This window comes from Lycium ferocissimum, chromosome 1 (genome assembly GCF_029784015.1).
Source record: "Lycium ferocissimum isolate CSIRO_LF1 chromosome 1, AGI_CSIRO_Lferr_CH_V1, whole genome shotgun sequence".
NCBI lineage: Eukaryota > Viridiplantae > Streptophyta > Magnoliopsida > Solanales > Solanaceae > Lycium > Lycium ferocissimum.
This window is the reverse complement of record NC_081342.1, coordinates 1,296,770-1,321,505: the sequence shown is the minus strand read 5'-3', so window position 1 is coordinate 1,321,505 and position 24,736 is coordinate 1,296,770. Positions and strand designations below refer to the sequence as shown.

At 34.3% G+C, this 24,736-nt stretch overlaps 1 protein-coding gene across 2 annotated transcripts; it reads left to right on the top strand.

Annotated features, from left to right (window-relative positions):
* Positions 1-21,604: 21,604 nt before the first annotated feature.
* Positions 21,605-24,350, top strand: LOC132048778 (uncharacterized). Of its 2 annotated transcripts, none has more exons than XM_059439483.1 (3): positions 21,605-21,832; positions 22,645-22,808; positions 23,675-24,350. In XM_059439483.1, exons 1-3 carry the CDS (start codon positions 21,798-21,800, stop codon positions 24,235-24,237), a joined length of 762 nt encoding a protein of 253 aa, XP_059295466.1. In that variant the 5' UTR covers positions 21,605-21,797; the 3' UTR covers positions 24,238-24,350. The 2 variants fall into 2 exon arrangements, with proteins under 2 accessions (XP_059295466.1, XP_059295506.1); XM_059439523.1 differs by having other exon boundaries at positions 21,606-21,832; positions 22,654-22,808.
* The last annotated feature ends 386 nt before the right edge of the window (positions 24,351-24,736 follow it).

Below are 24,736 nucleotides of genomic sequence, written 5' to 3'. Positions count from 1 at the left end.
AACCGATCCACTCATAATCGACCTTGCTAATTCTAAGTCTTACTTACACCTCCAAATCACAATGCAGGAAGCATACCACTGAATACTCCGCAGAGCCAAGTTCGTAGGACACCATCCGATCACCCTATAACCTCTTGCGACCATAGTACCTTAAATCACTACCAAGTACTAACGTAACCCATTAATTAAATCATACTTTAACTCAACGGAATCCACAAACCCACTTTTCATGGATAAACCCCAATTTCTACTTTAGAAATTCCGGATTTTTTTTTTTTAATAATTGCTAATTTGAAATACTTTATTATGGTTTACAAACTTTTTGAAAAAAAACGTCTAATTTTTCAAAAAGCTTTTACCTCTTCGAGGAAATCCGTGTGGCCGACAACTTTGTAAAAGGAGCCGTCACTTTCACAAAAGCCTCGTTTCTCATGCCAACTGATCCCAAAACTTCTTTTGATCTTCAAGATCCTTGTGAAATTTCACTCAAGTTAGGCTTTTGAATCCACTTATAATGTAAACATTCGTTCATATAGAACCAATTTTTAAGCATATATGCCTATAGGATCCTTCCTTATGAATCCAATTAAAGAAAGAATGCAAGGTACAATTTTTTTTTTTTTTATTCTTTGTGGTGAATCATAATATGTTACGTTTTAAAAACAGTGAATATTCAAAACCACTACGCTATCGATCATCAGTATGATTTCTCCATTCACGATAACGCTTTTGATGCTGCTAATAACCCTTTGATGATGGAACGTACTCTTGAAGATCCATTTTATTCACCCTTTTATAACCTTACCCATGTGTGATGGTCATGTTTTGAATAACTATTTATATACACTAGTAGTATTTGTTCTAAATAAATTAGCTAATGTGTTATAATGTTATGGGTGCGGAGAGTTATGCTATGACGAAATTGGAAAGGGATTTAGAATGTGGAGGGAAATGAGCGGTGAATTTGGATTAAGTACCCAATTACTCAAAAGAACCGAGAACCCAGGAATTGTTGTTATGTGACAAAAATCAAGAAAAGATAATGACTAATGATCGTGTTGAGGAATTTATAATGGAAAAAAGGAAGCAAAGAGAGGAGATTAACGATTTCAAAAAAATGTTGTCTCGAGATACAATTTCAAAGTACTTTTACATGCCAATAACTCAATTATCAAAAGCCAAGGAACTTAATATTGGGGTGACACTTTTGAAGAAAAGATGTAGGGATTTGGGAATTCGAAGGTGGCCACATAGGAAGTTGATGAGTCTTCAAACACTAATCAAGAATGTTAAGGTTCACTCTCTCTATATACACATCTTATACACTCTTGTTTCAATTGCATATAATATTATGGTGATGGCAAAAAAATTCACCTTTTAGTTTATGTAACAATATTATATTTTCTTAATATTTCGTTTAGAAAAAGAACGTTAAGATTCATTCTCTATATAAACATGTTACCCTTGTTTCGGTTATGTAATATTTGCAGGAATTGAAGAGGGGGGAAGGAAATGGTATGGAGCAAAAGTGGAAGGATGTGATAAATTTATTAGAGGAAGAGAAGAAGAAGATGGAGGAAATTCCGTACATGGAACTTGAGGAGAAAACAAAGAGATTAAGGCAAGCTTGTTTCAAGGCTAACTTCAAGAGGAGAAAGCTTATGGGTATAGCGAGTTGCGGGCAAGTACTTATTGCAACGGAGTCCGTCAAGACAATAATGCTTGCTATTGTTATGGCCATAGAGAGGAAAATGATGATGATGAAGTCATTAAGTCTCTTCTTGTCCATCGTTTTTCACTTCAAGTGTCCAACCTTGCATAATCGAACTTTTCTTTTATGTGTTTTTATCTTGAAATGCGCTTCCTTTTCGAATCTTGTGTAAAATGTTTCGTGCACAACGCACACTTTTCTTTTTTTAAAATTAATTTCATGCATGCGAAGTTTGTTTTCCTCATTTCTATAAAAAGTAAATTTATTTTCTTAACTTTTAATAAACTTGTTATAGTTTATATCTTTGAACAATGTTCTAAAAAAATATCTGGAACAATCAAACAAAGAAGATTAGAAAATTTTCCTCCTTCCTTTTTTTTTACACATCCCGAGTGTCATCTAAAGCAAGAAATTAAAGTACTACTACCCTAATTATATATAAATCGCTCTTATTAAGCCATAAATGCACTCTTGCCTCTTTCGAGAAAACCCAATACTATAAATATGGAGGTCCTATGACCCTATGAATCGCCTCTCCCATCTCTTCAACCAACCTCACAATAACGAGCCTAACCACGACTCCACACAGCTGAAACCTTAGGTCATATCTAGAAACCGAACTTAGTCACGCATCTAAATTAGGACAACACAGCTCGTACTGTACCACAACATGTCGGAAACAACCGTTCGCGCAAGAATTTAAGGATGAGTTCCCATCATCCGGGAGAAGGTAAAACAGAGAAGTTCAGATACCAATTGGGATCAACTAGATACCAATTTGAATGAAGTAGCACGAAATAATGAAAGAATCTGAAGTTTCCTAGATCCCATAGCCTCCCAATTATAAGTGTGGCGCGCAACACACCCATAAGTAGGACTCTACTAGACATTGCTCTTGTACTTATAAACCGGGTAACCTAAGCTCTGATACCAACTTGTCACGACCCAAATCATGGATCATGCGGGCACCCACACTAACCCTCCCTGATGGGCGAACCCTTCCGATAACTACCTTAATTTGATATAACATGCGGAATAAATACTTTTATTATAAGAAATTTCCAAAATCTAGTCTAGACTCATACAAGAGCTTCTAAGAAGTTTACAATTTGAATAGATAACAGACTCAAACTGGATACGACTTCTGTTTAAGGATAGATAACAACGAAATCTAAGGAGAGACTCGGGTTGCAATAGCTCACCCAAACGTCTTTGACGAATGCCTCGAAACGGTCGTGAGACTCCGAACATCACACGAAAATAACTCTACACTCCGGAAGGAGTGTAGCAAGAAAAGTATGAGCACAACACAAGGCTCGTAGGTATCATAGGCCGACAATGGTTAGTTCACGCATATAAACAAGAAGCAACTAACAAGTAAGCGGATAAGTAATCAAACACGGTCACACATCTAGCACATGAGAAAGTCTTGCATTAACGATAGTCACAAGGGATCTCAATATCTCGGATTATAAGCCTAGGGAGAATTCTATAAACCTCGATTCCATCCAAACTTTAAAATAAATACTCACAAACAACAACTCGGTAATTCACAAATCAAGAATCAATCGAGAGAATGTGCCATGCAATGACATGAATGACCATTCAAATGGAGTGCTATGCAATGCAATGTCGTGCTATGTAAATGTTATGCAATGCGGTAGTCACCTCTCACACTCCACTCCCGTACACACATGCTATGGCAATGCCTCATAGTCATGACCCATGGGGGACCCGCGAAGTCCATGTACCACTCGTGCTCTCCGGCGAAACCTCGGAGGCTATCAATCACTCAATCTCTCTCAATCTCAATCTCCGGCGAAACCTCGGAGTCTCTCTCGTCACTCTCAATCTCCCACAGAAACCTCGGAGTCTCTCTCGTCACTCTCAATCTCCGGCAAAAAACCTCGGAGTCTCTCAATCACTCTCCTCACCATTATAACAACATAAGAGTAATATGAAAGCATGTCATGCATGATATCAGTCTCAACTATATCACCAATATGCAATAAACAAGTACAAGTCATATTATTGCCCACGGCTCAATCATCAATATTACCCTTCCCTTTCATAAGGTGAGGAGCTAGTATGTGATAAAGATACAACTAGGTGATAATTACATCACATAGCACATAGAATATGGGATGCATGCCTCGCATGGAATCAACCTCAATAATCACCGCAATCATAGGTTCCATAGATTCATACTAGGAATTGCAATTCAATATTCAATTCTCGCAATAACCTTCCTCTTCCATATGACCGGTGGGATAACAAGAGAGAGAGAATTATATCAAATACATGAAATCACAATACAATGACAAATCACATAACAATATCGTAATAATGGCGACGAGCCCACATAACAATGGCATCACAATAATGGCGACAAGCCCACATAACAAAATAATACCAACCTAGATGGAATTTACCTCCACACCATGCCCGAAGGCCTATCATGCTTTCCCCGTCAATCACTACTATTTACATACGTTTCGCTAACCGGAGTCTAGACATAAAGTAAACCGTAACCTACCTCAATGCCGAACAGGTGTCACGAACTTTCACGCCAAAGCTTTTTCCTTCTGAAGTGCTTCCGAACGGACAAAGTCTTATTTGCCAAGAGCTCAATATCTTCCTCCTTATTTTACTACAAAGAAGTCTCCAATTTGCTATCATTCGGAGGAAACCGAAATAACCTCTATGTCGTCCCTCCCGTTCTTGCTTCATAACTAAATATTTTATCTTCCACACGTAGCCGCCTATTGTTAACAAGTTGAGAACGGAATATAAAAATGTATTCCTCTACCTATAGCCTTACGTTTCTATGAAGAAATAATGGAACAAGTTGTTGTTCAACATACAAATAACGTTTTTGCCCTCGCCTTTGTAATGAAATTCTCCTTGATTTAGGATGTGGTGAAATATGTATATAGTATCCTATACATATATAGAACGTGCATGACCCTCTTTCTCCAGATAAGAAGTCAACAATAGGGTATAAATGTTTTAAGAGGAGCCCTCCACTATATCCATGTTGCTGTAGCTTTCCGTTAAGTGAATTGCTTAGTTGTTGCTCTAACAACGAATTTATATTGCTGCCAAGCTCTTGAGGAATATAAAATTCCAAAGTAGTAATCATTTGCTGTACACTTCATTACTTATTTAGTTTCCAAAGGAAAGTTGCTGAGTTGCACGACTTTTCCATTTAAAAGAACCAAAATTCCATGAAAAGTTGTTACGCCCACTTTTCTTGGCCAAACGTGGATGTGGTACATTTATCCATAATATATTGTTCCTACTTTGTGAAGAAGACTTTTTACTCGTTGAAATCCCATGGATTGCCATTACATAGTGTGTTATAAGGCCCACCTAATCCTTATTTAATTAGCAAAAGACTTGATCATAAATTATCACCAATATATACATGTAAGCCACCTTAAAAACCCTTACGGACCACTACCTTCTTGCAATTAACTAATTGTCTTCCACTAACATTCCACTAACACTATTAATTACTACATGTTTCCCACTAACAAACCATTATTTAATCCCTACTCACCCACATAATGAACCACGTTGCAGAAATAAAAGAACCACTTGCTTCCAACAAAACCTTTATGTCAATTTGTGAATGAATTATCTATCTCTGCTAATATTATTCCTAAAACTCTTTTTTTTTTTTTCTCATTTCTACTAACACGCGTGGACAATTCCCACATTAATAATTATCCACTAACTAATTGTCCACATAGTTAATTCCTATCTCCATCTACTTAAATATTGGTCATTTCATATACTCATCATCATAAATCATGTGATAGAATTCTAAACCATAGCCTATTTATACATATATCAAATACTATTTCAAACCACCGTCATCAAATACCATATTTACCCATTTATATCTTATATGTGTGCAAATATTATTTCTATGAATAAACTATTCACACACATTATATCATATATATTCTAAAATTTACTCGTCAATTAAATAATCGAATCACCCGTTATCGCAAGCTATAGACACCAAAAAATTAGACCATGAAAATGGTGTTTTAGGGATATTAGGCCTAAAAGTGCTAAACGACCAAATGGGTCGTTACATCGAATACCAATTAAACAATCGCTCGTCCTCGAGCACACAAGAGAGAATGAAATGCGGTAACTAAAGAATCCTTAATAGGACAGTGCGGGAAACCTCTACGGAATGCGCCATAAACACTGCTCTCTCTCCTTACTAGCCGGAACTCCCTCTAACTTAGATAAAAGACCTAATTTTCATATTTCTAAATTCAAAATTTTCCCCATCCTCAGTTTCCGAATATAAGCATTGTTTTTGTCAAATATTCTAAACCTATATAACCAAACCGATGAACGTTATAGATAGGCCCCACAATTTTCCTTAGAACCACACCAACCTTAGACTAAGACACAAACCTTGCCCACTCTAATCTGGTAAAGTATTCTGATTTCACTAACCCTTCTTTCACCATTCTTAAATTTTCTTCGTACCACGACTTCTTAGAAATACATGAAGACCAACCCGAAACCACAACATACTCTTGCCAGGAAAGACTCCTTGCTTTAGCGGAGCAACCTTAAGCGATCCCAACGAACTGATCCACTCATAACTGACCTTGCTAATTCTAAGTCTTACTTACACCTCCAAATCACAATGCGGGAAGCATACCACCGAATACTCCGCGAGCCAAGTTCGTAGGACACCATCCGATCACCCTATAACCTCTTGCGACCATAGTACCTTAAATCACTACCAAGTACTAACGTAACCCATTAATTAAATCATACTTTAACTCAACGGAATCCACAAACCCACTTTTCATGGATAAACCCCAATTTCTACTTTAGAAATTCCGGATTTTTTTTTTTTTTTATAGGCTAATTTGACTTTTGTAATGAAAATATGACAAACTTTAAAAAAAAAAAAAAAAAACGTCCAATTTTTCAAAAAGCTTTTACCTCTTCGGGTAAAATCCAGGTGGCCGACAACTTTGTAAAAGGAGCCGTCCACTTTCACAAAAGCAAAACTCGAACGGCATCTTCAAGATCGGCCCGTCCACTTGTAAACATTCGTTCATATAGAACCAATCTTTGCATATATGCCTATAGGATCCTTCCTTATGAATCCAATTAAAGAAAGAATGCAAGGTAAATTTTTTTTTTTTCCTTTATTCTTTGTGGTGAATCATAATATGTTACGTTTTAAAAACAATGAATATTCAGGACACTACGCTATCGATCATCAGTATGATTTCTCCATTCACGATAACGCTTTTGATCATTAATAACCAAATTTGATGATGGAACGTACTCTTGAAGATCCATTTTATTCACCTTTTTATAACCTTACCCCAAACTGATGGTCATGTTTTGAATAACTATTTATATACACTAGTAGTATTTGTTCTAAATAAATTAGCTAATGTGTTATAATGTTATGGGTGCGGGAGGAGAGTTATCTTGACGAAATTGGAAAGGGATTTAGAATGTGGAGGAAATGAGCGGTGAATTTGGATTAAGTACCCAATTACTCGGGAGAACGAGAACCGGAATTGTTGTTATGTGACAAAAATCAAGAAAAGATAATGACTAATGATCGTGTTGAGGAATTTATAATGGAAAAAGGAAGCAAAGAGAGAGATTAACGGTTCAAAAATGTTGTCTCGAGATACAATTTCAAAGTACTTTTACATGCCAATAACTCAAAAGCTACCAAGGAACTTAATATTGGGGTGACACTTTTGAAGAAAAGATGTAGGGATTTGGGAATTCGAAGGTGGCCACATAGGAAGTTGATGAGTCTTCAAACACTAATCAAGAATGTTAAGGTTCACTCTCTCTATATACACATCTTCTATACACTCTTGTTTCAATTGCATATAATATTATGGTGATGGCAAAAAAATTCACCTTTTAGTTTATGTAACAATATTATATTTTCTTAATATTTCGTTTCGAAAAAGAACGTTAAGATTCATTCTCTATATAAACATGTTACCCTTGTTTCGGTTATTATGTAATATTTGCGGGAATTGAAGAGGGGGAAGGAAATGGTATGGAGCAAAAGTGGAAGGATGTGATAAATTTATTAGAGGAAGAGAAGAAGAAGATGGAAGGAAATTCCGGACATGGAACTTGAGGAGAAAACAAAGAGATTAAGGCAAGCTTGTTTCAAGGCTAACTTAGATGTGAGGAGAAAGCTTATGGGTATAGCGAAATTGCGAGGCTTCTTTTGGTACTTATTGCAACAGTAGTCCAGTCGCAGACAATAATGCTGCTATTTGTTATGGCCATAGAGAGGAAAATGATGATGATGAAGTCATTAAGTCTCTTCTTCAACAATTCCATTTCACTTCGAAGATGCTAGCCCAACCTTGCATGAATGAACTTTTCTTTTATGTGTTTTTATCTTGAAATGCGTTATATATATTTCGAATCTTGTGTAAAATGTTTCGTGCACCATTTTCGAACACTCACAACCACTTTTTTTTTTTTTTTTTTAATTTCATGCATGCGAAGTTTGTTTTCCTCATTTCTATAAAAAGTAAATTTATTTTCTTAACTTTTAATAAACTTGTTATAGTTTATATCTTTGAACAATGTTCTAAAAAAATATATATAACAATCAAACAATATAAGATTAGAAAATTTTCCTCCTTCCTACCAAACACATCACTCTTGTCATCTAAAGCAAGAAATTAAAGTACTACTACCCTAATTATATATAAATCGCTCTTATTAAGCCATAAATGCATTCTTGCCTCTTTCGAGAAAACCCAATACTATAAATATGGAGGTCCTATGACCCTATGAATCACCTCTCCCATCTCTTCAACCAACCTCACAATAACGAGCCTAATCACGACTCCACACAGCTGAAACCTTAGGTCATATCTAGAAACTGAACTTAGTCACGCATCTAAATTAGGACAACACAACTCGTACTGTACCACATGTCGAAAACAACCGTTCGCGCAAGAATTTAAGGATGAGTTCCCATCATCCGGAGAAGGTAAAACGAGAGAAGTTCGGATACCAATTGGGATCAACTAGATACCAATTTGAATGAAGTAGCACGAAATAATGAAAGAATCGAAGTTTCCTAGATGTCCCATAGCCTCCCATTATAAGTGTGGCGCGCAACACACCCATAAGTAGGACTCTACTAGACATTGCTCTTGTACTTATAGACCGGGTAACCTAAGCTCTGATACCAACTTGTCACGACCCAAATCATGGATCATGCGGGCACCCACACTAACCCTCCCTGGTGGGCGAACCCTTCAGATAACTACCTTAATTTGATATAACATGCGGAATAAATACTTTTATTATAAGAAATTTCAAAATCTGGTCTAGACTCATACAAGAGCTTCTAAGAAGTTTACAATTTGAATAGATAACGTACTCAAAATGGATACGACTTAATGAATTTAAGGATAGAGAACAACGAGGTAAATCTAAGGAGAGACTGCGGGTTGCAATAGCTCACCCAAACGTCTTTGACGAATGCCTCGAAACGGTCGTGAGACTCCGAACATCACACAAAATAACTCTACACTCCGGAAAGGAGTGTAGCAAAAGTAGTATGAGCACAACAAAGGCTCGTAGGTATCATAGGCCGACAATGGTTAGTTCACGCATATAAACAAGAAGCAACTAACAAGTAAGCGAGATAAGTAATCAAACACGGTCACACATCTAGCACATGAGAAAGTCTTGCATTAACGATAGTCACAAGGGATCTCAATATCTCGGATTATAAGCCTAGGAGAATTCTATAAACCTCGATTCCATCCAGCCTTTAAAATAAATACTCACAAACAACAACTCGGTAATTCACAAATCAAGAATCAATCGAGAGAATGTGCCATGCAATGACATGAATGACCATTCAAATGGAGTGCTATGCAATGCAATGTCGTGCTATGTAAATGTTATGCAATGCGGTAGTCACCTCTCACACTCCACTCCCGTACACACATGCTATGGCAATGCCTCATAGTCATGACCCATGGGGGACCCGCGAAGTCCATGTACCACTCGTGCTCTCCGGCGAAACCTCGGAGGCTATCAATCACTCTCGATCTCCGGCAAAAACCTCGGAGTCTCTCTCCGTCACTCTCAATCTCTCTACGTCACTCTCTCCGTCACCTCTCGATCTCCGGCAAAAACCTCGAGTCTCTCAATCACTCTCCTCACCATTATAACAACATAAGAGTAATATGAAAGCATGTCATGCATGATATCGATCTCAACTATATCACCAATATGCAATAAACAAGTACAAGTCATATTATTGCCCACGGCTCAATCATCAATATTACCCTTCCCTTTCATAAGGTGAGGGAGCTAGTATGTGATAAAGATACAACTAGGTGATAATTACATCACATAGCACATAGAATATGGGATGCATGCCTCGCATGGAATCAACCTCAATAATCACCGCAATCATAGGTTCCATAGATTCATACTAGGAATTGCAATTCAATATTCAATTCTCAGTAATAACCTTCCTCTTCCATATGACCAGTGGGATAACAAGAGAGAGAGAATTATATCAAATACATGAAATCACAATACAATGACATGCTCACATAACAATATCGTAATAATGGCGACGAGCCCACATAACGATATCACAATAATGGCGACAAGCCCATATAACACTAATTCGGCAATACCAACCTAGATGGAATTTACCTCCACACCATGCCCGAAGGCCTATCATGCTTTCCCCGTCAATCACTACTATTTACATACGTTTAGCTAACCGGAGTCTAGACATAAAGTAAACCGTAACCTACCTCAATGCCGAACAGGTGTCACGAACTTTCACGCCAAAGCTTTTTCCTTCGAAGTGCTTCCGAACGGACAAAGTCTTATTTTTCCAAGAGCTCCTTATCTTCCTCCTTATTTTACTACAAAGAAGTCTCCAATTTGCTATCATTCGGAGGAAACCGACGTGGTATAACCTCATGTCGTCCCTCCCATTCTTGCTTAATTATGAAACCGATTTTATCTTCCACACGTAGTGCCTATTGTTAACAAGTTGAGAACGGAATATGCGTGTATTCCTCTACCTATAGCCTTACGTTTCTATGAAGAAATAATGGAACAAGTTGTTCATTCATGTTACAAATAACGTTCTTTCCCTCGGCTTTGTAATTAAATTCTCCTTGATTTAGGATGTGGTGAAATATGTATATAGTATCCTATACATATATAGAACGTGCATGACCCTCTTTCTCCGGATAAGAAGTCAACAATAGGGTATAAATGTTTTAAGAGGAGCCTCCACTATATCCATGTTTTCTTCCAACCATGTAGCTTTCCATTAAGTGAATTGCTTAGTTGTTGCTCTAACAACGAATTTATATTGTTTCAATATGCTCTTGAGGAATATAAAATTCCAAAGTAGTAATCATTTGTTTGTACACTTCATTACTTATTTAGTTTCCACAGAAAGTTCTTTGAGTTGCACGACTTTTCCATTTAAAAGAACCAAAATTCCATGAAAAGTTGTTCCTGCCTACTTTTCTTGGCCAAACGTGGATGTGGTACATTTATCCATAATATATTGTTCATACTTTGTGAAGAAGATTTCTTACTCTGAAATGAAATCCCATGGATTGCCATTACATAGTGTGTTGTAAGGCCCACCTAATCCTTATTTAATTAGCAAAAAGGCTTGGTCATAAATTATCACCATTATATACATGTGCCACCTAAAACCCTTACGGACCACTACCTTCTTGCAATTAACTAATTGTCTTCCACTAACATTCCACTAACACTATTAATTACTACATGTTTCCCACTAACAAACCATTATTTAATCCCTACTCACCCACATAATGAACCACGTTGCGGCCCCTCCACTTGCTTCCAACAAAACCTTTATGTCAATTTGTGAATGAATTATCTATCTCTGTTATAATTCCTAAAACTCTTTTTTTTTTTTTTTTCTCATTTCTGCATCACGCGTGGACTGATTCCCACATTAATAATTATCCACTAACTAATTGTCCACATAGTTAATTCCTATCTCCATCTACTTAAATATTGGTCATTTCATATACTCATCATCATAAATCATGTGATAGAATTCTAAACCATAGCCTATTTATACATATATCAAATACTATTTCAAACCACCGTCATCAAATACCATATTTACCCATTTATATCTTATATGTGTGCAAATATTATTTCTATGAATAAACTATTCACACACATTATATCATATATATTCTAAAATTTACTCGTCAATTAAATAATCGAATCACCCGTTATCGCAAGCTATAGACACCAAAAAATTAGACCATGAAAATGGTGTTTTAGGGATATTAGGCCTAAAAGTGCTAAACGACCAAATGGGTCGTTACATAGAAAAAGTAGAAGGAAAGTTCCATTTTCTGACAAGGAAACTCCACAATAATTTTTTTGTTCTTCGTCCTTATGTTTAATCACACAAGGCCAATTTTGCCTCTTTATTTCCTTTCATAGGAAACTATTTGCTATTCTTAAGATTTCAATCGATAAGTATTTGTTTTAAAAGCTTGGTTATTAAATTATTTTTCTATTTTTAAAATTTCTACCATTAGCTTTTGAAAGTGTAATCATTGTTGAAAAAAGATAGTGATCATTTATTTACGATAAAAATTTAATAATCATTTGTTGGAAAGGGAACTGAGCAAAGCTAGAAATATGTTGGAAATTATAAAGACTTTTTATTGACTATTAGCTTCAAGAGAAGTCAGTGAGGACATATAAAAAAAGTAGAAGAAAAAGAAATTAGATTAAGGCACTTAATATTGCAAGTGAAATTGTAAGTATGTTGAAGGCCAGCACGATGAACCTTAGCGAAAATATCGTTCGCTTTTTTAATCTTTTAAAAATAGAGTTCACATTGAACATAATTGTAAATTAATTTTTCTATTGGTTAGGAGTCTTAGGACTATAAGTACAACTTTTGATTTATTAAATCATTCCTCATTTAAACGAACTAAGAAGTCATAATATTTAGGTTTTTAAAACCAATTAAAATTTTACTTTAGATAAATCGTTAAGAAAGGAAAAACCTACGACAATTCAAAATCAACCAAACCACAAAATTATAAACATAAGAGTACTTTATATTATTATAAAAAGTAGAAGGAAGGTTACGTTTTTCTACAAGGAAACTCCACAATTTTTTTGTTCTTCTTCTTCTTTGTATTTAATCACACAAGGCAAATTTTACCTCTTTATTTCCTTTCATAGAAATCATTTGCTATTCTTAAAATTTCAATCGATAAGTATTATTTAAAAATCTTGGTAATTAAATTGTTATTTTTTATTTTAAAAATTTCTGTTATTAAATTGTTATTTTTATTTTAAAAATTTCTACGACAAATATTTCTATAAATTCTAAGTATGTACCATTGGTTTTAGAAATAGTAATCATTCTTGGAAAAACATAATGATAATTTATTTATGATAAAAATTTAATAATCACTTATTGGAAAGGAAACAGAGGGAAGTTTACAATATCAATGAAATAAGTACTTTTCTATTGATTATTCGTTTCAAGAAAAGTAAATGAGGGCATAAAGAAAAACGAGGAAACAAAATATAGATTAAGGTACTTATTTTTATTGCCAAGTGAAATTGTAAGTACGTCGAAGCCCACAATATCTGCACTAGGAAATTATTAAAATTATTTTCATATTAGTCGTACTAATATTTAGATTTTAGATTATGGTGAATATTGGATCCAATTATAGTTGTGTACAGTTAAAACTTTTGAAAATCGGGGATGTACTATATTTATTGGTAAATATATGTGCGGTTTAAATATATATTTTTCATCAATATATTATTTTAGAATTTATCCAATTAGTATTTGCATTTTATGTCCCGATGTTTTTATATGAAGGATTTCTTTCTAATATTAATCACTTTCAAGAATATACACTTTTTAAAAATTTTATTTTATAAATCGACTACATTATTACTACTACTTATTTCATTTTTAACTATATAGTGATCAAATAGGGACACACGAAGCGCGTACACCTAAACTAGTGTGTGTGTGTCTCTCTCTATATATATAAATGTTTTGATACTAAGGAAGGTCATAAAAGTTACTGACTATCTCTTAAGAGAACTCAACTAGCAGACAACTTAATTATTCAAGCATAGTTTTTAATCGACTCGGACATTATTCAATTAACGTAGTTTGGTTCGTAGACAAGTTATATATGTATAATTATAATGTAGGGAAGGGTAATTTAGGAATTATTTTTGTTGGGCGTTTGTTCATTAAACTAAATTAAACATTCAAGATATCATTTAAAATATTTATTTACTTTTTAAACGAAAAAGTAGCGAGTTTACAATCAACAACAACAACAAACTCACCGGAATTCCACAAGTACGTACTTTTGGGGAGGGTAAGACATGTGCAGACTTTACCCTAGCTTATGGGCTAGAAAGGTTGTTTCCGATAGACCCTCGGCTCAAATGAAATATAATCAAAGTAGGATATAAAGGATAATTATGATAGGAAAAATAGCAAAATAGAGAAAGCGAGTTTACTATCATATCTTTGAATACTTGACCTTCATAGTTCTTGAAATGAAACTTGGGCAAGTTTGTTTTTTTGATGCTTTATCCATGTATAAATTTATACGTCTATAAGTTATTCATTACTGGGTCATTAGCACAAATGCCCCTATTTCGGGGCGGTCTTTAATTTTTACCCTTCAACACTATTGGCGCAGTATAAATTCAGATTTCGCACTACAAAGTTTATATTTAGCTCGGCATATGTATCATCATAATATTCAGTAAAAAAAAAAGGGGTAATTTGCAGAGGTTGAAAGTTGTAATTCGCTGGGGGTTTTAGCCTCCACTAATTGCTTGAGGAGGCTAAAACCCCCCCAAATTGCAACTTTTAACCTCCACAAATTATCCTTTTTCTTTTTGTAGTGATTCCACAGGTTATGCCGGACACCGCAAACTTTCAACAGTGCTCAACATAATATGAAAAGCGACATAAATTTTGGTTTCGGTCGGCAAAGCTTACATTTCGCTTGGCATATGTATCATAACATCCCACAAGTTATGTTGGATAAATACTTTCATTACAAATGATAGTGAAATGAGGTGATAGTTATATTTATAGGACCATTTATGATGGTGAAAGCGGAAATAATAGTCAAAACTAGGGTTTATTCATTCTTTTGTTCATAAAGAGCAATGAGACACAAAAATAAAAGGAGTATGGTATTTTATAAAAGCCACTTAGAAGTGATAAGCAGCAGGAGTTTTTTTTTTTTTTTTTTTTGGTTGTTGTTTTTTGTATTGTTTTGCTTTTCTTTTGTGTGGTTATTATGGAATTTTATTAATCATCGAAGTAAACTTTTACAACCACTGTTGTCGTACTTTCGTGTCGTTGGTTTGAGTTATGACTTATGACCTGCTGGAATTTCTCTCTTTTTTCGACACCGCTTGCTCTCATTGTAATAGCTTTCATTAATGCAAATAAGCTCTCTTTCTTTCTCATTCTCAATTCACTTTTCTGTTCTCTCAATTGCTCTTGACATTGGTTTTCCCGCATGGCACTGACAGTCTAGTCTAGCGTGCGGAGGGAACCCCGATTGGCGGATAGTAACTTTGGAATCATCGGTTGCTTAGCCTTACGTCGCCCTTCCAAAAAGTCTCAGGAAGGCGCCGCGTAACATAACAATTGCTCATCTCTCTCTTGTAATCCAATAGAACACAGCATAACTAGGTGTGCTATATATTTTATTTTTTATTTTTATATATGCTTATCTATTGAGCAACTCGTTTCCATTCATCTCATCTCGCTCCCAGGTAATGCCCAGTTTACTGTAGCAAAGAGTTCACTCTATTGGACGATAGTTTAATTGTACTTCCTTTGTCTCATTTTGTTTTACACTTTTCGCTTTTCGAGAGTCAAACTTTTTAATTTTGACCGTGCATTTGAACATAGAATCTTGAAATTTTTTGAAATAAAATTTACATATTTGGAAACAACGTAAAAAGTACTATAAGTCACCATAATTAATAATTTAAAATATTTAAAAGACATATGAAAAAAATACTATCAAAGAACAACTCGTTTGACTCTCGAAAAGCGAAAAATGTCAAACAATTTGGGACGAAGGGAGTAATATATAGAGGTCTTTAATTGAACAGATACATTTGTTCGTGAAAGAGCATGACTATTCTAAAAAATCATCAGGCAAATTCTATAAATATAAAGACACTCTTGAAGTAGCATAAGAAAAATATGCAGGTATAAATAAGGGCTTTGTTGTATCCTGAAGAAAATTATTTGTATTTTCCTAATTTGTATACGGACAATATCTCTTTTAAAAAGTCAATTTATCCAGCCTCAAAGTCATTTCTTCTTCGATTATATTTATCTAATTTTCTAACACATTCAGTAAAGTTTAGCGGTCGATGACTCACCCAGCGTACGTGTTGTATCAAATAAAGGGCAGATCATCATTCGCACAACCTTGAGTCTATTGGTGAGCCTTGGCCTAGTAGATTATAATTGACCTACTTCAACTAAGGGAGTGACTCATTTCAAGATGTTATTAATTTTATGTCAAATTTTAAAGGACTACGTTGCATCATTTTCTTCTTTTAAATACTGGAACGAAAATTATATGAAAAGTCCTGCATCGAATAAACCTAGCAAGCATGAAGGGGTTGTTTGATAGCCAGTTTTGAGATGAGTTATGCATGAACATACTAAATCCTGCACGTGTTTGGTAGCTGGTTAGGAGATAAGTTATTCATGTATAAAATTAATGCGGTGTGCGTTTTGCAATCTAGAAACCACATAACTAATACATGTATTATGATTTGTGAGGGAATCTATGTACATTATTTTAGACATGATAAAAGGTTGAATAACTAGATCCTACATAAAATAATACATAGATTCTTTCATAATTAATTTATGTATTTCTAATACCTGCATAACTCTAACCACCTACTAAACGAGCCCAAAGTACTTGAAATCTAGTAAAAGAAGGATGTGATTTTGACTCTAAAAATTAAACAATTTATGTCTTTTAAAAACCATTTTTTTTAAAAATACGAATAACATACCTTATATGATTCCACATGGTGGGGTCTGGGGTAGGGTGGGATGCACGCAAACCTTACCCCTACTTTGTGGAATAGAGATGCTATTTCCGATAGGCTCTCTGGTCAAGAAAAGCATTTTAAATGCAAATGTAAAAACTATGGTGAATTCTATTTTTTTTTGTAGTGTACAATTACGAAAATGATAGTAACGACTCTATTTATTACCAGAATTATGGTTGAAGGATAGGATCACACTTCAACTACCTTAAATTTGAGGTATCCTTAAAAAAATTAAAATGTCTGAAGAAGAGTCTTGAAGAAAGGCATCTTGACTAATTTATCTCGTGATAAATAATTCCAGAATTATTATCGCACATTGATGGATGTATAAAACTAATATCATAATCATAGGTAGAAGTATAACTAGTCCCAAAATTACTAAGTTTGAAATAAGAATATTCAACCAAATAAAAAGAAAATTAATCCCAAATTTTTATTTCAAAATTATCTTCTTTTATCCCACAATCCAAACGACCCATTTATGTTGTGCATGCATGGAGCTCTTTCTTGGACGTGGAAATTTGAATGTTGCACAAATTAAGTAGGCCATACTTGTTTAACCCCAAATAATATAAAGAGTAGGACATACCTGCATGTTGACAATATTTAACGATCAATCCCACTTCACTTTGTTGTTGTGGTCCCACAACAAATCCAGAATCTATATATATATATATATATATATATATATATATATATATATATATATATATATATATATATATATATATATATTTTCTGTCTTTCTAAATCGAATTTAATTATTATTACTACTAGTTATTTACACATTATGTTTCTTACATAGTGGCAATTGATAAATAGCAAACGTATACCATACGTTTGTGGTATTTCAGATTGAACTCTTTGACATGAGAAAGGAGTAGTTCTTTGTTGGGATTATCAATTTTTTTGGGAAATATTATCATCTTCACTTACCTATATTATTTGCGTTAATTAAGTGTTAACATCACTTTTAATCCCTCAATTTTAGTTTTTTTTTTAAAATATATAATTAATTATATTTAACTTTCAGTTAATTAAAATTTAAACTCTTAATTACTTTACTTATGACTATTTATAAATTTATCATAATTATTTAAATGTTCCAAAACATAATTATCCATATTTTATGTTAAACACGTATTGTTATTTCATATTTAATGATAATAAATTTTAAATATATAAAAAAGGAAAAGAAAAGGAAGAAAAAGAGCCAATGGAAAATTGCCACCTAGCTAGAATATTCTTCCTTTATCTTGCTCTAACAACATCACGTGATCACACAGACACACATTTTTTATTCTTTTTTAAAAATTCACCTGCCCATTGATACCATTTCTACACTCCACTCACCTCATTTTCAACAATACGAACCGGGAAGGGGACCATTTTGCGAAAAGGGCCAAAAATGCTCTTTAACATATTGAAAATGGATTAAAATTCGGGCAATTACCATGAATGCCCTTATTACGGGGTGGTCTTTAAGTTTTGGCCTTCAAAATGGTGGTCTTTAAAGTTTGTTCACAGTGACCGTTTCGATCACGGCTTCAAACCCCACTTAAAAAAATTAAAAAAAAAAAATTCGCAAGGCATAAGTTCAGAAAAAAGGCAGAGTTATAACTCTGCCTTAGGCAGTATTTGGAAATTCTGTCCATTTCTGCCTTAAGGCAGAATTTGCAGAAATGGGCAGAATTTACAAATTTTGCCCCATGCAAGTTCTGCCTTAAGGTAGAAATTCTGCCTTTTTTTACAACTTCTGCCTTGTGAAAAAAAAAAAATTAAATTTTTACTGAGCGGGGGTTCGAACCTGTGACCAAGGGGTCCCTAGTGAAGGGCAAACCTTAAAGACCACCAATTTAAAGGGCAAAACTTAAAGACCACCCAAACGAAGGACAATCGACGCAAAAAAAAAAAAAGAAGTTAAAATTCCACCTATTGGTTCATAATTGTCCTTAACGTTTGCTTTTAGTCTAAAATTGCCCTTTCTTTTAATAGAAGATGACATGGAACATATGAGCTTTTTCATTAAATATGTGGCAATAGTCTATCAGTCCACATGTAATTAGACCCAATCAATTTACAACCCGACCCATTAACCCAAACCCGGATTTAAAAAAAAAAAAAAAAACACTTCATCCTTACAAATTTAATGGCCTGTGTATTAAATTAAGCCAATATATTTTGTTTGGCCATTTTTTTTTTTTTTTTTGGTTATACTTGACCACCCAATGTAATCTTCTTTCTTGATTTCCCATTCGGGTAGAGCCCATTTTTGGAGGAAGCGCTCCCCATCAAGAATTTTTTCATATTCAGAATTCAAACTCGAGGCCTGTGGTTGAAAGAGGAGTAGCCCCATTCGCTGCCCACATTCTTTGATGGACCCAATGTAATGTTCTTATTGTAATACTTGGACCGGTAAGGGCTAATAAATAAATAAATTATTGTAGTTAACAAAATATGGCATTTTTCTTTGCGTAGATATCGTCCATACGTAGACTTTATTAGGTAGGCCCGTAACTAATGTATACTCCCTTTGTTGACTTTTACTTATCTAGTATTTTAGAAGTAGATTTTCACTTTTACTTGTCACTTTTATCATATCAAGAAAAGATAATTTATTTTTTCCTGTTTTACCCGTAGTATTAAATACTTACTTCAAATCATTTTTCAAATCTAATAAAAATATGCACCAATAAATACGAGTACATTGATAAATTATACACTTCATTTATTATTTCTTAAACAGCGTGAAAAGTCAAAAGTGGATAAGTAAAAGTAAACGGAGAGAGTAGTATAAAACATTGTTTTTCCCGTATGCAATTACTTTAAGTAAAAGAGAATTGATCTCTTCGTATTTTGAGGAATATACTATACATGTATCATGTATGGACATAAAAGTTCGAAAACTTGAAAAGTAAATTTAACAACTACAAGAAAGCAAAATAGTAGAAAGCATAAAATTAAATTACAAATTCCTCGAGGAATCGATAAATTAATTAGAAGGTAAGTCAAAAGCTATGCTTAATTATTAATCCACCCTTTACTCGGTGATTTCACCCTAATACTGCTACTTTAATCTTAATGGATACATAATTTGTTTAGAAAGACATGATACACTAATATTACCTTTTTAGCCTATATTTTTAGATATTTTTCTGCAATTGCTTTACTAACCATGTGATGCATTACATTAAGCTCCCCCGTAAGATTTCTGAGACTATCAATAAGATCCAAAGGAACTTTGTTTGGGAAATTACTACTGAGAAAAGGGAACTCCATCTCATCAACTGGGATACCCTCACTAAGCCTAAGAATGATGGGCGGCTGGGCCTCAAGAAATGTGAGATACAAAAGCAAAATTGTCCATTCTAGCCTGGCTTGGAGGCTATATAACATACCTCAAAACCTTTGGGCCAGAGTCCTCATTAGCAAAAATTGTGGTAAAAATAACTTTGTCAGGAAACCTGTGTCCAGAATTTAGCAGTGTATCCTTAATGGGTGGGCTACTTGCATGAAAGGCTTTAGGTGGGTAGTTCATAGTTCATAAGGGGGACTGATAAATGAATTCCATACTCTGATTCCATCAGAAGCTATTTCCAAGGTCCCCTTAAGGGAGGGTGGAGACATGCTTAAAGTCTCTAACATGATCATTAATGATTCCTGGAATTTTACTCCCCTCTCCTTTACAATGCCTGACAACTTGATTCATTCTATCTAGAAAACACTCTTATCTCACAATTGTGATGAAGAGGATAAGCTCATCTAGGGCCTCACTAGCAATGAATGGTCTCTTATAAATTGATTGCTAAAGAATGCAATTCAACCAATTCTCATTAGCATAAGAGTTTTAATTGGATTTGGAAGCTCCACACCCTTTATAATATCAAATCCTTCATCTTGTTACTTTTTCATGAAAGACTGCCAACAAGTATCTCCACAAAATTGGTATCAACCATGATCTCGTTGCAAAATATGTGGTCAAGATATAGAGATTATCGACCACATCTTCTTTGATTATTACATTGCCAGCTCCTTTTGGCATGAGTTAGCCCTCAAGAGCAGTAACAAGAACCCCTTCACATTAATGGTGTCAATCATAGGAACTGGGCTACTATCTGGGAATACTGCCAAGGGAATTTCTTTAATCACGTCCTCAAATGGGATATTCTCATCCCTTTCTGTTTTTGAAACATCTGGCTTTGTAGGAACAATAACATCTTTAATGATAAAAAAGACAAGGTTACAGTTCCTCCAATATTTGCCGCTAATACTGTGTAGACAAGGTTACAGTTCCTCCAATATTTGCCGCGAATACTGTGTGGAAAGACATTCGAGGAACTGTGTTTAGTAAAATTATTTCACTCTCTAATAGTAATATAGTTGGAACCATGACTATGCAGGGTCCTCTCAACGGCTAATATATATAAGAGTGAGTTTAAGTTTGGTGCATTGTCAATGTAGAAGAATTTTACGTTAGTTTAGAGGTAATCACCTTAATTTTCTTTTAATAATATTAGTATCTTTTTAAAAATTATAATTAGAAATTATTAAAGGCAATTTGAATCCTAGTTGTACTCTAATTAAAATTATTTCCTAGTTTTAAAACTATTTCCTTTCCCTGAGAGACGTACACGAAGTGGGGGACTATTTTGAAGCTGCGATCAGACGTAAGGGAGCATTTTGATCAAGTGCGGGACTACTTTGAAGGTGAGGTGAAATATAATTCATTCTTTTTAACGAAGTCCTAATAATTGTAGAAGAGTGAATCCAAGGCAAAATAGGACGCCTCTCTCTATATCTATATAAGGATAAGGAAGGAAATTAAAGTCACCAAGTAAAATTGTTTTGGTTTTGAGGTTATCTTGGTTGGTGTTGGTGGGATTTGATGATGAAAACTAATACTATGGATTTATCAATCAGGTATTCGCTTTTGTTTTCTATTTATAATAATAATAATAATAATAATAATAATAATAATAATAATAATAATAATAATAATAATAATAATAATAATAATTACATCACTGTTATTGCAATTTGTATCCTCTTCCTAATCCCGCAAATTTTTCACTCTTATTTTTTAACTAAAAATCTAAGCCTTTTTCGCAAATTTCTCTTCTTTTAACCCTAAAGGAACCGTTTTTTAATCCACCCTTGGGTCCTCTTTTTTGCAAATTTTCACTTCTTTAACTTTTTTTTAATAAATAAATCCAAGCTTGCTTCCTGGGTTTTACAAATTCTGTTTGTATCTAATATTTTTGAAATTGTCAGCCTTTGAATCCTAAAAGCACATTTAAAAAATAAAAAAATAAAAAAATAATAAAAAAAGAAGCCAAGCTTGGTTCTTGATTTTTGCAATTTGTTTAAGTTTGCTTGAACAAATTGTTTGTTGTATTACTACAAGAATTGTACCCTACATAAGACTTTCAATTTTGGACTGCTACAACAATAACTTACATGCCCATCTATGCGCTGTAGTAGAGGTCTAACTTACCCCGCATCAAATCGTTTGGTTCCTTTGCTCATATTGTGAATATCTTATCATCTAATTTGATTTGTAAGTGTGTGTTGAACAAGTGAAGTATCTTGTTAATAAACAGACATATCCTCCTTGTGCTTTTATCCTTTTCTAGTGACACTTACATATATATATATATATATATATATATATATATATATATATATATATATATATATATATATATATATATATCTTTCTTGTTTGTTGACAGTATCTGCAGCCGCCCGGGTGAAGAAGTTCTCCCTCTCTGTGCCTCTCCCCGTAGCCTCTTCCTCGGCACATGGACGTTTTTCTCTCAAAGCTTCGACGCCGTGGTTTCATCTTTCAAGAAGTTTAGGTGGGCCGTGTCAGGGTTTGGTGTAGCAGGACGTGCTGGTAATTAAGTCTTTTTACCTCAACATTATATTGGGTTTCTTCATGCCTTATAAACTATATATGAGGTTAATTTAAGCTTAGAAATCTATAACATAGATTATCTTATTCTACTATTGTTGTTACTACTACTTTGGTTATCTTTATTATTTTGGCTGTCAGTACTTTCTCTTTCTTCAATATTTTCATCATAGCTTATTTACTCTCCTGTTCTGAAAAAGGATTTTTCTTGAGCCGAGGGTCTATCGAAATAAACCTCTCTACCCCACAAAGGTAGGGGTAAGGTCATATACACCCCACCCTCCCGAGACCCCACTTGTCGGATCACACTGGATATGTTGTTGTAATCTATCACATAGATGGAAGCTGAAACTTAAGGAATGCATATGTAGTCAGTGTGTTATAGTCTTTGAGCAGAGGTAATAAAAGTCTATCAAGTTGTTCTGCCCATTATATTCCTGTTTGATCATAGGATTTCCTTTGAAGTTCTTTTATCAAAGAAATTTCTGTCAGCTGTTACAGATCTTTTCCTAACTCACTTATGAATAGTAGTTACATTAACGTTTGCTTTGGTTAATTCTAGCCCACATTATCCTTTTTGCAGTTTTGACATGTGAAGATATTCCCTAAACCTCTTAGTTAAACATGCTCAGAAAAAAATGACTAGCTTTATATGGTGTTTTCTAGCTTTGGTGAAATTTCTTTGCTGATACTGTTTGGAGACGAGAAGTTGCTTCTTTTTTAGTCTTTGAAGTGGTGATTTTTTGAGCAAAGTTGCCCTCTCCAATTGTCTTGGTGTGCTCAATGCCGTGTGTTTTTTGTAACTTTCTTTGAGATGCTGAACTCCTTTTTTCCTGTGTTTCTTTCAGGGCGTTTCATTTATGGTAATGATTTATGGTGGTTTCTTTTTAGTTACGTTCCATGGTCATGCATGATCTTTGCCTTAGTGAAGTTCACTGGTGCTCGACATGTTTACAAAATCTTGATGGTTCTCGACATTACTATCTTTCCTGTTGGCTCCATAATTCATAGTGCTGTGGTGTACTCTGTTGTTTATTGGTATCGCGACATGCCTTTCCGGTTAATGGGTGCCAAGGCGAAATTTATGATAGAGGTCATTCCTATGATAATGGCAGTAACCTTGCATCACCTTTTGGAGTTCAATTATGGGTATCTCTTGCTACTGCTAGGCTTCAGCACATATTTCTATACCTTTGCGCAATTCACGCACGTAGCATATGACATTGGAGTAAAAGACATATTGGTGGGATTAGTAATGCAGGTTCTTGGTTACATGCTGAACGTAGAATTGTTAGTTAGAGCTTTGGCTTTGAGCTTCTGCTTAGGTTATAGTTTCTATAGATACGTGACTTATTGTGCTCCTGAAGTACCTGTGCATTCTAAAAAGGAGTTGGAGCGGCTGCCTTGCTGATTTGAAGGTGTTTGTAGAAGGACAAATCATTAGTATCTCATAAATTATGAGTTGTTTGCTCTCTTTATTTTTGTCATGTGATGAGTCTTTGATTCACACATTTGTTCTTGCTCTATCTTGTGCCCTTATCACTGTATTTTAACCTTATCAATGGAAAAAAAAAAAAAAAAAGGCAAAATATTGGTACCAATTTCAACAGGATTAATGGCCAGCAGTAGTATATTCTCTTTATTATTATAGAAAATCAACTATTTTTTTGAAAGCTGATAAGAAATCCTACTTTTGCTATAATTGGAGTCTGTTCCAATTAAGTAGGTACAGCGAGTAATAACTCCTTTGCTGTGTATAATATCTTTTTGATTAATGAAAGGCATCCACTCTTGAAGATGGATGAATTAAACAAAAAAAAATAAAAAAATTATAGACGAGCCATGGGATGAGCTGCTGATGGTTGACCTGTCAGATTTTTGGTGCTTGTTACTAGCACTACTGCCAATGG

Coding starts and splice junctions, on each gene's coding strand:
- LOC132048778 (XM_059439483.1), top strand. CDS start 21,798: ATGATGAAAACTAATACTATGGATTTATCAATCAG. Junction 21,833..22,644: donor ACTATGGATTTATCAATCAG/GTATTCGCTTTT, acceptor GTTTGTTGACAG/TATCTGCAGCCGCCCGGGTG. Junction 22,809..23,674: donor TGGTGTAGCAGGACGTGCTG/GTAATTAAGTCT, acceptor TGTTTCTTTCAG/GGCGTTTCATTTATGGTAAT.